Raw genomic sequence first — 13,589 nt, 5'->3', positions numbered from 1 at the left:
ATGTTGCAGAACATTTTGCTGAAAATGAACATCTATTTATCTTCCTCATTTATCTCGAAAACTGTAATACATTTATAGAAACTGTTAGAAGCAATATTTAATATCAAAAAAAGATTTTTACGTTAAATAAACTCATCATAGATACCAGGACTAAATTTTGTATATATGCCAGACGCGCGTTTCTTCTACAAAAGAGGGATGAAAGATACCAAAGGGACAGTCAAACTCATAAATCTAAAACAAACTGACAACGCCATGGCTAAAAATGAAAAAGACAAACAAATAACAGCACACATGACACAACTTAGAAAACTAAAAAATAAACAATACAAAAAACTCATCAGTGACGCTCGAATCCATAAAAGTTAAAAGGGCCAAATAAAGTAAAAACTTGAAGAGCATTAAGGACAAAAATTCCTAAAAGTTTTGCCAAATACAGCTAAAGTAATCAATTAGTTTCAAATTTTATCCATTTTTTGTCGAGCCTGCAACTTTTTTGGCAGAAAAATCGACATAGGGATAGTGATCCGGCGGCGGCTACGGCGGCGGCCTTAGCTTACTTCTTAAAAGCTTTATATTTAAGAAGGTGGAACACCTGTATGCTTCATACTTTGTATATAGATGCTTCATGTTACGAAGTTTCCGTCAGTCACATGTCCAATGTCCTTGACCTCATTTTCATGGTTCAGTGACCACTTGAAAAAAAAGTTCAAATTTTTTGTAATGTTGAATTCTCTCTTATTATAAGTAATAGGATAACTATATTTGATATGTGCGTACCTTGCAAGGTCCTCGTGTCTGTCAGACAGTTTTCACTTGACCTCGACCTCATTTCATGAATCAGTGAACAAGGTTAAGTTTTGGTGGTCAAGTCCATATCTCAGATACTATAAACAATAGGGCTAGTATTTTCGGTGTATGGAAGGACTGTAAGGTGTACATGTCCAACTGGCGGGTGTCATCTGACCTTGACCTCATTTTCATGGTTCAGTGGTTATAGTTAAATTTTTGTGTTTTGGTCTGTTTTTCTCATACCATATGCAATAGGTCTACTATATTTGTTGTATGGAATGATTGTTAAGTGTAAATGTCTAGCGGGCAGATGTCATGTGACCTTGACCTCATTTTCATGGTTCAGTGGTCAAAGTTAAGTTTTTGAGTTTTGGTCTTTTTATCTAATGCTATATGCCATAGGTCAACTATATTTGGTATGGAAATATTTTATGATCTTTATGTCAGTCGAGCAGGTTTTATTTAACCGTGACCTCATTTTCACGGTTCATTGCACAGTGTTAAGTTTTTGTGTTTTGGTCTATTTTTCTTTAACTATAAGTAATGTGTCAACTATATATGTTGTATAGAAGCATTGTTAGCTGTACCTGTCTGCCTGGCATGGTTCATCTGACCTGAACCTCTTTTTCAAGGTTCATTGGTCTTTGTTTAGTTATCTTGGTTAATGTTAAGATTATGTGACAGTTGTAATAAAGCTTAGCTTTATACTTAGGACTATCATCATAATATCAATGATTAGTATAGAAGGCGAGACATTTCAGCGTGTGCACTCTTGTTTAATTTTAGATATATTCTTAAAAACTTGACAGAATGTATAAAAAAAACCGTTAGAGTTATTAATCAGATAAGATTTAAAAATATCAAACATAACTTTTTGCAATAAAGGTGACAATAAATAGTAAGGTGACACATTTCTTGAAGGGTTGCAATTCAGGATCTTATGAGCCTCTTGATTGTCTTCCAAGAACATAATGATCAATGTTTATGAATTTGTATGTATCAAATGAACCATTTAGATTAGAGTCAGAAGAAGAGTAAACTATTACATGCTTCATCTAATAAATATTTCCCTAAATCTACTTTGTTTTTTTCAGTCACCAGACCGGATGGACAGCATTGATTACAGAAATATTATACAAACTGTACAGTTGAAGGGAATACCATACCTGCCAACCCTCCCGTTTTGAGTGGGAGATTCCCGTTTTGAGCGGGAGATTGCCAATTGAGCGGGAGATTCCCGCTCAATTGGCAAAATTTTGGAAATCTCCCGCTTGCTGTTATCCTCCCGAGGGGGAGTATAGAAACTCCTGCTTTTTTATATTTTAGCCTTGAATAACAAGCCAACATTAATTACGTTTTTGTGTCAGTGATGAGGGTTGTTGTTTACTGTAAATTACAGACCATGTGAAATTAAATGACTTCATTTGATAGATTGGGTGTCAAATATAGTACTTATTAAGGATCTTGCTTCAAGGTTAACACTTCAAAAAAAATTCAAGTTACTTACCCTGTTAAGTCCTGTTTTAAGTTACCCTTCATAAAATTATGTGAATTGATTAAAAAATATATATTAAATACAAATCGAAACAAAGAGTCACACAAGGATGGTAATTAAATGATTTTGTATGTCTTAGGAAAAAAAAATTAATTATATTTTAAAGGTAATTTAAAAGAATTATTCCTCTATTCAATGCTTGAATTGAAATTTTTTTAAGACGTGTTTTGAACACTTATTGAAATAAGAATGTAAATACATATAATGCACCATTTGTGACTATATGATTGCAGTATCTTCCTGTAAAGTTGCTCTGATGAGATGCAAATGTGAAAAATGATGAAAAAGGAAAGAAACACATAACACACCTTATGTAGGATATAACAATATTTAAAGAAATAGAGTATATCTGTTAACTCTTATGTTACTTTTGAGTAAACAAGAATATCAATTATATGGCCATTTTTATAAATTTTCTGTAATAATTTGAATTTTCGAAAAACAATAGATTTTTTTATCCCAGGAATAGATTACCGTATTTGGCACAACTTTTTGGAATTTTGGGTCCTCAATGCTCTTCAACTATGTACTTGTTTGGCTTCATAACTTTTTTTTATCTGAGCGTCACTGATGAGTCTTATTTAGACCAAAAGTGTGTCTGACGTATTGAATTATAATCCTGGTACCTTTGATAACTATTATGTGTGTTTTGTAGATGAATAATAAACAGGTTCTACATTTCACTTTAAGAGGTTGGCAGGTATGGGGAAGACAGTTACTCCGCCTTATAGACAACTGAATATATAACCTGCTTCTACAAGACTGGCATGATAAGCCTGATTTGTAATTTGCTATTTTAGAAAGTAACAGTCTACAGAAAGACGAATCATCCTTCTTCATTCAATATTGTGGAACCAACTGGTTCGTTTTCCATAAGCTTGTGCATAAATGATATTGTCTTAGCAGAGAAAAACTGAAAGGAATGCTGATTATAAAAAAGAGATGTTTGAGTAATTCAGTCTTTTTTCATAATCGATCTCTTCTACTATACATACAGCCATTAATATATACCCATCGTAGATCAGCTGAATATAACAACACAATTATTCAATGTATTTACCTATTTGTATATTTAATGTCAAAGCTTCTCAGTTGGGATAAATATAATACTTGAGGTATAATCTCTCATATATTTGTTAATTTCTATTGTTACATTAAAAGAAGTTTTAGTTTTGTAAAAGAATCAAATTATTGTGAAATTTGATGAGGGTAGTTTACCATAATAGAAAATCACCCTCTATTAGCTTGTTTGACTGTTTTATTTATTGTGTCTGTTTAGTTAACGCATCAATGTAAATATAACGGAATTTGATGAGACTGTCATCAAAGTGAGAGGCTTAGTGCTATAAAACCAGGTTACTGGTTTAATCCACCATTTTCTACATTTGAAAATGCCTGTACCAAGTCAGGAATATGACAGTTCTTGTCCATTCAATTTTGATGCGTTTTGTTATTTGATTTTGCCATGTGATTATGGACTTTCCGAATTGATTTTCCTCTTAAGTTCAGTGTTTTTTTTATTTTACTTTTTGTTAGTTCCACCATATGAAAATAATATCAACATAACTATTTTTATTATGATGAATAATAGTTGAATATGTCATTTTTATGCAGTTTAATATAGTTGGTTGGTGCTGATTGGTGCAGATATAGAGCAGAATTGCTCACTTGATGAGGAAAACAACTTTGCACAGGAGTTTTTGGTTGTATACCCTTTGATTTCAGCTATGGACCCACTCAGAAAAATCCAATATGACTGCTATTTTCAAGATGGCAGAAAAACGTTATAAATATCAAGATTGTACGCAAGGTATTCTATATAATTTCGGAAATTAAAGTAATTCTTTAAAAATGGTCTTCATGTTCTTGAATTTGTTATCAATTATTTTTAAAATATAAATAAAATAGTTTGGTTATTTCTAGAACGCATACATTTGCAAATATGGCTGCATATACAAAAACATATACAGCGAGCATGGTTCTATTAAAATGAAATCCTGGTCAGCACTTTTATTAATTTTAATGGTAATAGTCATTTCAGAGTTTGGCAAAACTGTGATGGTTCGTTTTTTGCAAATTTGCTGAGTTGAAATTTCACGCTTTGCATACATCCCATTGCTTGTTTACTCTTTCAATTTTGAGAGAAGTGTTCTTTATAATCTTCCCAGTAACCAGCTGTTCACCAAAACCACTAAGCGTTACGGTCTCCGAATCTTCATTATCTGCTGAAATTAATTTCTCATTTACAAATGTTATCATTGCCGCAGTGTCCACAATCATGCTCACATTCTGGTCATATACAGTACCTCGTACTACATAGCGTTTTTGAATGGTTCTTATGACAATATCGGACGAGGCCGTTGGCGTCTGTTCTGTTTTGTCATGAGGTGATTTTTCATGACCAATAGACTTTGGAGTCGATCGTTGGCCTACTGGCCCGACCCGTTGCTGTTTAAAGATTCCGTTTTTGGGGTTGCTCTTTATCCTGGTGACGGCGATCTTGCCTAAAATAACCGGGATTTCTGAAGTTTGTCCTTGGAGATGCTGACTGTTGTCCTTAGAGACTGTATGATATCTGGCTTGGTGGGGGTGTCGCTAGTCGATAGACATTAAACTTGGATGTATTTCTATCTGGCGATCTATCGCGATTCTATTGCTAATGGGATCTTCAACGTGTATATATATTGACCAGGTGATCTTGCATTGTTCTGGTGATCTTTCACAGTTATATTATTCAGAAGACCCAGAGTAATATTGATCGGTCTATCCACGGTTACGCTGATTAGTTAAAAGCATAACGTCAGCTAGCTTTGTGACAATTTGAGAGAGGTTACACACCTCGTTCTCCAAAGGACTGCTCATATTCCCTTTATCAGTCGGTGATACTGCGCCATCTGCCCAGCTGATGGGCATAATTGGCATTTTGAACTTATATCGCCATCTGGTTGTCTATTTAGGTTTTCAATATTTTAACTCCTTATTGATCGTTTAATGGTTCCTCTCTATAACTAGTACATGCCTTGTTGAATCTTTGTCTTTACATTCTCAGAAGGCTTCGGTTCCAATCTGGTCTGATCGTCTTACTTGCTGAAGCGCTGCTTCAATGCTTTTCTTTTTCTGCGAGCGTACTCCAAGGCCAGGCAATCTAGGAGCCTACACACCTTTTTACTGTTTTCCCATTGTCGTCTACCGGCAGTCCGTTCAAATTGATGAATGAACGCCTCCCAAGTCATGGATCCTCTTCCATTGAAAATTTTCATTTTTGTGCTGTGTGGGCTTCGGCTTCGTCCCTGGCACCAGAATGTTCTTGCCATCGGGTATATTCTCTCTCCAGAGAAGAGTCTGCAGAAGAGCTGTTGCCAAGCTCTTTTTGGTTTTCTCTGCCCTTTCCTGGATCGGTCAGTGGAGTCAGCATGCTGTTGTGGCATGCCTGTTAGAGCTCCAGGAGCTGACACTGTTGTCATAATTGGAGTCTTAAATGTGGGAAGAGGAGGATTTGCCATTGACTCGACAGGGATGATACGGTTAGTAGGCACTGCAGTCAGCATTAGAAAAACTTGATAGGATCCACTTGCAGCTAATTGTTTCTGTAATGGTGTGCTGCTCTGAACAATATATGATTGATTCATTGTAGGTGGTAAGTGTGCGTAAGAAGACACATACGCCATTTGCTGGTATCATTGATCTGTACTAGAGGTTCTATTATGTTCTTAAATGGAGGTTTTTGTTGAATAATTTGAATTGTCTCATTCAGGGCCAAGGGCCCTGACATTGGACTTCCGACTTTGTGTGAATAAATTTACCTTCAATAGAATTGGTGCGGTTGATGGTTCATGCGAGCTTATTTTGGACAGACCGAAGGCAGGGAGTTTGTTATGTACTTGCGTTGTACTGGCTTAGGTCAAAGTTTGGCTTAGATGGTGTCCTTTGCAGGAACTTTAACTTCTTTAATTCGCTTGTCCACTAATTCACTTACAACAGATGTCATTTGTTGGAAAGTGCCCTACTGTTCAACTGCACCTTTAAATTGAACTATGTCTCCTTTCTCAGTGTTTGTCGGCTTGTCCATCCGTCTCACCACAACATTGAATTTCTCATTAGTCTGACCGTCAATCCCGCCAAGTGCTTACCACTAGCCTTGGGCTATTCTGTCTGCAGACTGCTGAATTTGCTGATATATAATTGCTCCCATCTGTTCATTATTAATATTCATTGTCTCTTTCTGTTCAGCTTGCATCGTTATGAGACTATTACATATTTTTTTCAATTTGCGCTTCGCTCTGTTTTATATTGCGGTCAATCTCAGCTGTTCTTTGATCATTAGATTTCATATCTGCTAAAAATTCTTGTTACAATTGTTGATAGTCATTTCTGAGATATCCTCTGTTAAAGTGTATTCAGCTGCGGGTTTCGCCATATGCCCAAGTGTAGCAGTTTTTGCCATTTTAATGTTCTTGTCCTTGTCGTTCTCAATTCCTTCCATTTCACTGCTATATGTTTATACAATTCTCAAATCACATTATAATATCTCAAATTGCAATATATTGCGACCAAAGAAATAAGATAGGCACTGAATAATGTCTTAGGGCAGATGAATCTCAAATCACAGCTTTAATGTGTGACATAAAAACCTACTAAAGCAGCTTTTTATGAAATATACTACTTTGTATATGAAATGACAATTCAGTCGGACAAAATCAAAAGGGCAGAACTGGAACAAAGACTTAATGACACTGTGCTGTAATAAAATGCTTAAATTTAGGTAACGTCTCAATAATGAAAATTTGCTTATTTTTCAAGGCAGCCATTTAGAAATTAGCCGCCATTTTGAATTTCAAAGATAGATCAAAACAAAAATAAGTACACCAAGTCATTCAAATATGTTGAATTTTGTGCTTCCAGCATCAAATCCACTGTGGTGTGTGCATTACTGGAAAATATTTTCGAATGTATGGCGGCCATATTGAAATAAGCCGCCATATTGGATGTTGAGGGTGGTTCCATCGTTATTAATATTGCTCAGTACACAAAAATGTACCATCATGTAAAATTTGGTGCTTTCCTTATTATTTGAGCAATTTTTTCACCGAACGGCCGGACTACAGCAAGACCAATGCAAATAAGTTAACATGTACAAAATTGTTAGTCGACTTATCATTGAAATTATTGCCCTTTTCATTTTGATGCAACGTTGCCTTATTTTCTCACACAATAAATCTGTGGTTAGAGTTTTCGAATTTTTGTTGACCAGAAAATCTCGACATAGAAATACTGATTCGGCAGCGTCTGCGTTAACTTTAACTTCTTAAAAGCTTTATATTTTAGAAAATGGAAGACCTGGATGGTTAACACTTTGTATATAGATGCCCAATGTTATAAAGTTTCCGTTTGTCACATGATGATGACCATTGTCCTTGACCTCATTTTCATGGTTTAGCGACTACTGTAAGAAAGTTAATATTTTATTTAAATGTTAATTTCTATCTTATGAGTAAATGGATATTAGGTATTTAGGTATGTGCGGACATTGCAAAGAATTCATGTCCGTCAGGTAGTTTTCCATTTGCCTCGACCTCATTTCATGGATCAATGAACAAGGCTAAGTTTTGATGGTCAAGTTCATATCTGAGATACTATAAGCAATCGGGCTAGGATATTTGGTGTATGGAAGAATTGTAAGATGTTATTGTCCAACTGGCAGGTGTCATGTGACCTTGATCTCATTTTCTTGGTTCAGTGGTCAAAGTTAAGTTTATGAGTTTTGGTCTTTTTTTCTAACACTATGTAATAGGTCTACTGTATTTTTAATATTGATATACTTTATGATGTATATGTCAGTCTTGCAAGTTTCTATGAAATTGATCTTAGCTTGTTTGAAATTATTAAATATTTAATGTTTAAAGCGTGTGGTTTAAAATTAAAAAGTTATTAAGACGGATACATTATTTCCCCTCTATTGACCTCTATCCTTCTTTGAGTGTTCTTTAAAGCAAAAGAATACGACACATAGTAACGTTTGTTAGTATGAAATAGATGAGGTTCCAATTGGGTCAAATATATGCCGTATATACCTCGGAAGTTTCCTGAATATATACTGAAATCTGTGTTGTTATCCAATCACAAAATTGACACATTTGTAATCCGTAGTATATGTAAATGAATATATAGCAATACGTGTTAATGGGGGTATTTGGTATTTGGGTGACCTGGTTATGAATAGTCGTTGGGTGTGACATGACAATAATACATTATTCAATATGAGGTTATCAAATTTCAATTATAGTGTATTTTAAATAACACAACATTCAATCGATTTTTTGACACGATGAAAGATGGTTGGGAAATTATGTTTCATTTAAGGTAGGTACACATTTATAATTTGGAAAAAGGCTGTTTATTTTAATAATGCTTAGAATATTTAAAAGGGGTCAAGATTTGTGTAAACTCGGTCGACAAAAGTAACACGAAATCAATGAATATGAAGTTGAAATATTTTTAACATGTAATGACCCATGTCATGCTCATGGATGACTTTCACTTTAAACCACCAATGTATCCATTGGATTTTGTCAGACATGATACAAGCTAGAATGATGCATATGATAAATGTGATCAATGTTCAGGACTATTAAAGGTTAAAGTAATGCCCTGAAGATGTCTGCAGATTCCGCATACTTATAGATTACTTTTGCTGTTTAAAGTTTCTCTCTGTCAATGAGGGTCTCAAGATTACTTTGAAAAAATAATAATTTGGTTGAACCATGATGCTTTTTTGTCTACTTTTTTTTCTATTAACAGTTCTTTTTATTAAGAGCAGTTTGCAATACTTGTATCAACACATGAGGCGTAAGCGTCCCGGTCAAAGGTCGTAGGGGGAAAACCTCTAAAAGCAAAAACAACAGACACGGCTTCCTTTGCCTCACCTCGAATTTGACATACACAGTCATCTCAGTACCAGAATACATGACAAACGAGACGAACTTAATTAATGAAATTATTAATTTCCCCCACCTGAGTAGCAATATACTAACTTCACCTGCATAGGGATATACATTTCACATCTTATTCTGTACTCAAGAGCTTGAAGCTCCTATTCAGACTTTGTAAAACGTCACCGGTGTCTGAGAACAAAGTTGCTGAACCAGGGATATGTCAAAGAACGTATCGTCTTCTTTCTTAGTACCACGACCTTAAGCTTGTTAATAAATATTACGTATAAACTTCACAAATTATAAATGATGGTCTTGGTGTATAGATTGTGCATACTGACGTTCTTTGTCATTTAATAACGTTATAGTGTTCTTTTATTTGTCTTTATTAATATTATTATGTCTGTTCGGTCTGTTTTTGGTGATATCTATTTGACGTGGCTCGGTACTCGTGCATCCCGTCAATATTTTGATTGTATTATCTTTCATTTTTGGAAAATGACGCTTTCAGCGGCATTTTCCCGATACTATTGGCCTGCACTTCAATTACATTTCTCTGCCTACCGCCCTTGGATCCGTATTTACTTTCCATTACATTTCTCCGCCTACCACGCTTGGTTTCGTATTTACTATTTTGCATACACACTGGATCTGCTTGTATTATCATTATTGTGTAGTAATCAACCGGGAACCAGTTTACATACTTTATTTACAGAATAAAACATTTTGACCTGTTCATATGTTTATTGTTACCACAATGGTATTTTGAGCTTTCGTTTGTTATATTTTTCATATTTATTCAAGTTTTCGCTTTTATCTACGTAATAAACAAATATATCCGTTTTGACATAATTCTGGACTTTTCACACACCAATGATCAGCAATCGCTAGACAAAATAGTTCTAAATAATGTCAGCCTTTCTTACCATTTCCACTTAACAACCATTGAGATAGTATTAATCGAAATCATCTTGACATCCATTGGATAGATACTGGTTTTTATCCAGATGACGAAGTTTTGAATAATCGGAATTAATACCAACGCGGTGCATATCAGTGGCGGATCCAGAAATTTTCATAAGTGGGGGCCCACTGACTGACCTAAGATGGGGCCCGCTCCAGTCACGCTTCAGTTATTCCCTATATAAGCAACCAAATTTTTTCCCAAAAAGGGGGGGCCCGGGCCCCCTGCCCCCCCCTCCCTAAATCTGCATATGCATATAAATCGTCTGATGACACTTGGTCTCCGGTCCTTCTTATTACCAAAAAGATCGAAGTGTACCAATATGATGTTGTTAAGATACTCATATTTTTATAACTTTATTGATTATGTGAAGTTAAACTAAAACATTGTTAAAACATTAAAGATATATAATTAATCGGGGGAAAACTTGATAGTCTTTTCGTTTTACAAACAACTGCCTTAATTATAAGAAAATATAATGTTTCCGTGTTGGTCCACTTTCTACTGGTAATAAGACAGATCGAAGTACCGGACATCCGACACAATCTTTGTTTACAAAGTTACAACAGCAGAGTCTGTAACAGTATCTGTATGACATGAATAAATTGTCGATATCGATGCTGGCTTTAACGGTTTGAGAGTGCCCGGCCGATTTATTGGCGGGGCGTGAGAACATATTTGAAGCTCTCTACGTTTGATGCGTGCACAATAGTGTCGTCTAGCTGATTCGACGCGATCACTGTCTTACAAAGGATGAGTTTGAATATAATAATTTGTACGGTGTTTTACTTGGTGGAATGTCAATACACTCACAGTTAGAGTTATTCGTCACTTGCTTTTCTACAATATTTGTCGCGTGGTATTCTTTGAATTTCTCGGCAGTTATGGTAAAAACTAACTTTGGCTTCAACGCCTTGTTCGTCCTTGTCTGGAGATCTTGTTGTAGTTCCAGTTTGGCAAGCATTTTGGAGACTCTCTTGACTTGTAATCACTGGTGATAAATTTTGCCGTTTGACATGTTTATTTTTGTTACCTGGCAGGGGTCGCATACTATGGCTTCATATTAAATTATGAGATCAATTCCTAAAGGTCTAGTTCATTATTCTAATCTGACACAAATTCAATAACTGGAATGCCACCAAAGTTAAATATATGGTGACCAACTATAACAGCATACTTACTTGGAATTGTGTTTAATACCATGATGGTTCAATGGCATAAACTTAAATGGAGACAGAAATTTGACATGAAAGGTCGTGGGTTAGTGTAAAAAAAAAACGCTTACTATAATATATGGTTAAAGAATTAATATCAATTATATGAGTCATGGGCAGAGTTGTTATAAAATATCAATATGGCATGTAAGTGGTTTCAAGTTTCATATATAAAAGTGACCTGACTGGTATGAAATAAAAATTCAAAGGAGTATCCCTATTTGGTCTAATCTTCAAGGTGAAATAAAACTAGTATAACAATATAATGCTATTGTGTAAATCTACAGAAATAGAATTTGCAGTAACAGAAATAACTGTCAATAGTAACTTATTTAATGAGTATGTGGGTAATTAGTCCTATAAGATATGACCTCGGGAGCATTTACTATTTCTATTTACTGTTCTGATCATTTTTTTTTTACTATCAATGTGCCACACTTCGCAATAAAAAAAATATGAAAATATCAGTATAAAAACGTTAAAAATTGAATAAGAATGCGAAGTCATATGTTATAGGACTAGTGGGGTATAAGGGCTTGTTACAACAGGCTCTTCATAATCATTTGGTTTGAAAAGGACACTAGTAGTCTGTACTCTTGATTTAGAAAAATGTAATTGCAAGAAAAAAATTACACATTACTTATCATACTTTAGATCATTCAGGTAGTCTTTATTTAGTATGTACAAAAACAACCATAAACAGAAACAGCCAGCTGAAGATCTCATCAGAGGTATACATGACAGGGTAACCGAGTACGTCCTCAAAAAAGTTGATCGGGAACTTCGCCTGCTTCAGTTCTTGGATACAGATAGTCATCAACAAGAGAAATCTACACGTGGCAATAGTGCTCAAACTAGCTCCGTCCAACACAACGTTGAATATACAAATCATGGCAATAGTGCTCCAACTAGTTCCGTCCAACACAACGTTGACTATACAAATCAACATTCTCAGAGCTACCCATACACCACTCACTTTTCCAGAGATAACAATGTTCCATTTACCAATTTTAATAGTACACCACCTTATCAGTGGGGCAATGGTGGGACTTACCACAACGTCCCTACTGATAGTCGTTATCCCTACTATCACCACTTTCACAAATGGAATAATTATCAAGACAATAATCACATGAGTTACTATCCGGAAACAAGAACTCCAGATTAGTATACCCATGATAACTGGTGGGGCAATGGTGGGACTTACCACAACGTCCCCCCAGAAACCTCTCATCGTTCTTATAATCGGCATTCTGCAGAAAAACAAGTTTGCTTTTCTAACCTTATCTCACTTACTCCGACTCAACTTTCTGCAAATTCTGCTAGTAATACAGAGGCAAATGGTAGAGAAAAAACATCTACTGTAAGATATCATAATTCGTCGACCTACTCTACAGGTACTACAAATCACACTCCAAAAGAGAAAGATAATTCTAAATTTTCTGGAAATGACTCATCCATGTATACCCGTGATGATAAAGCTTCACCAATGCTTCACGTTTCAAGAACAGGTCAACCCCTATATTATTCACAAGACAAATCAGATCAGGATTTTGTATACAAGGAACTGTTCCAAATCGAAAGGCACAAAAGTATGTCCTAAACCTTGACACGTTATTTGCTGAACAAATGAATACAAGTAGTGATGTAATTTCTGAGTACGATGCTTAAGATTTTAAAAATGACTGTATAAAGGTACATTGTGTAAATAAAGATAAAGATGTACGTAGCACCTCTACTGAGGATTGTAGATTTTAACTGCAAAAATATATTGACATGTGGTCCACTATTTAAAGAGTTAAAAAGAAAAATTGATATATTTCTTCTCCAAGAACACTGGTTATATGACTCCGCGCTAAATATACTACAAGAACTACATAATGATTTTACTGGAACGGGTAAAGCAGTTGATTCTAATGATCCTATTCAACCTTTTCATAGAAATTAGAAACTATTATTTATTTCTATTTATCTTCCTTGTAAATCCTCAGATAACCATCTAAATGAACTTTACGAATGTATTAATCAATTACATGAGATCATTGAAGTTTATAAAGCCACTCACCAGATAAATATTGCTGGAGATTTTAATGAAAATAATTTTAAGGAAAATAACTCTAATAGAAAAATTCTAT

General features: G+C 34.9%; 1 protein-coding gene across 1 annotated transcript in view; it reads left to right on the top strand.

Moving 5' to 3' along the window:
• Nucleotides 1-4,149, top strand: part of LOC139528859 (uncharacterized) — a 34,814-nt gene extending 30,665 nt beyond the window's left edge. The window contains exon 19 of the mRNA XM_071325073.1: nt 1,887-4,149. Within this exon, the coding sequence (XP_071181174.1) occupies nt 1,887-1,944 (58 nt within the window). The 3' untranslated portion in view covers nt 1,945-4,149. The remainder of the gene's footprint in view (nt 1-1,886) is intronic.
• Nucleotides 4,150-13,589: the final 9,440 nt, after the last annotated feature.

Source organism: Mytilus edulis, chromosome 6, assembly GCF_963676685.1.
Source record: "Mytilus edulis chromosome 6, xbMytEdul2.2, whole genome shotgun sequence".
Classification (NCBI taxonomy): domain Eukaryota; kingdom Metazoa; phylum Mollusca; class Bivalvia; order Mytilida; family Mytilidae; genus Mytilus; species Mytilus edulis.
The sequence above is the reverse complement of the archived record's forward strand: the minus strand, read 5'-3'. Positions and strand labels throughout refer to the sequence as shown.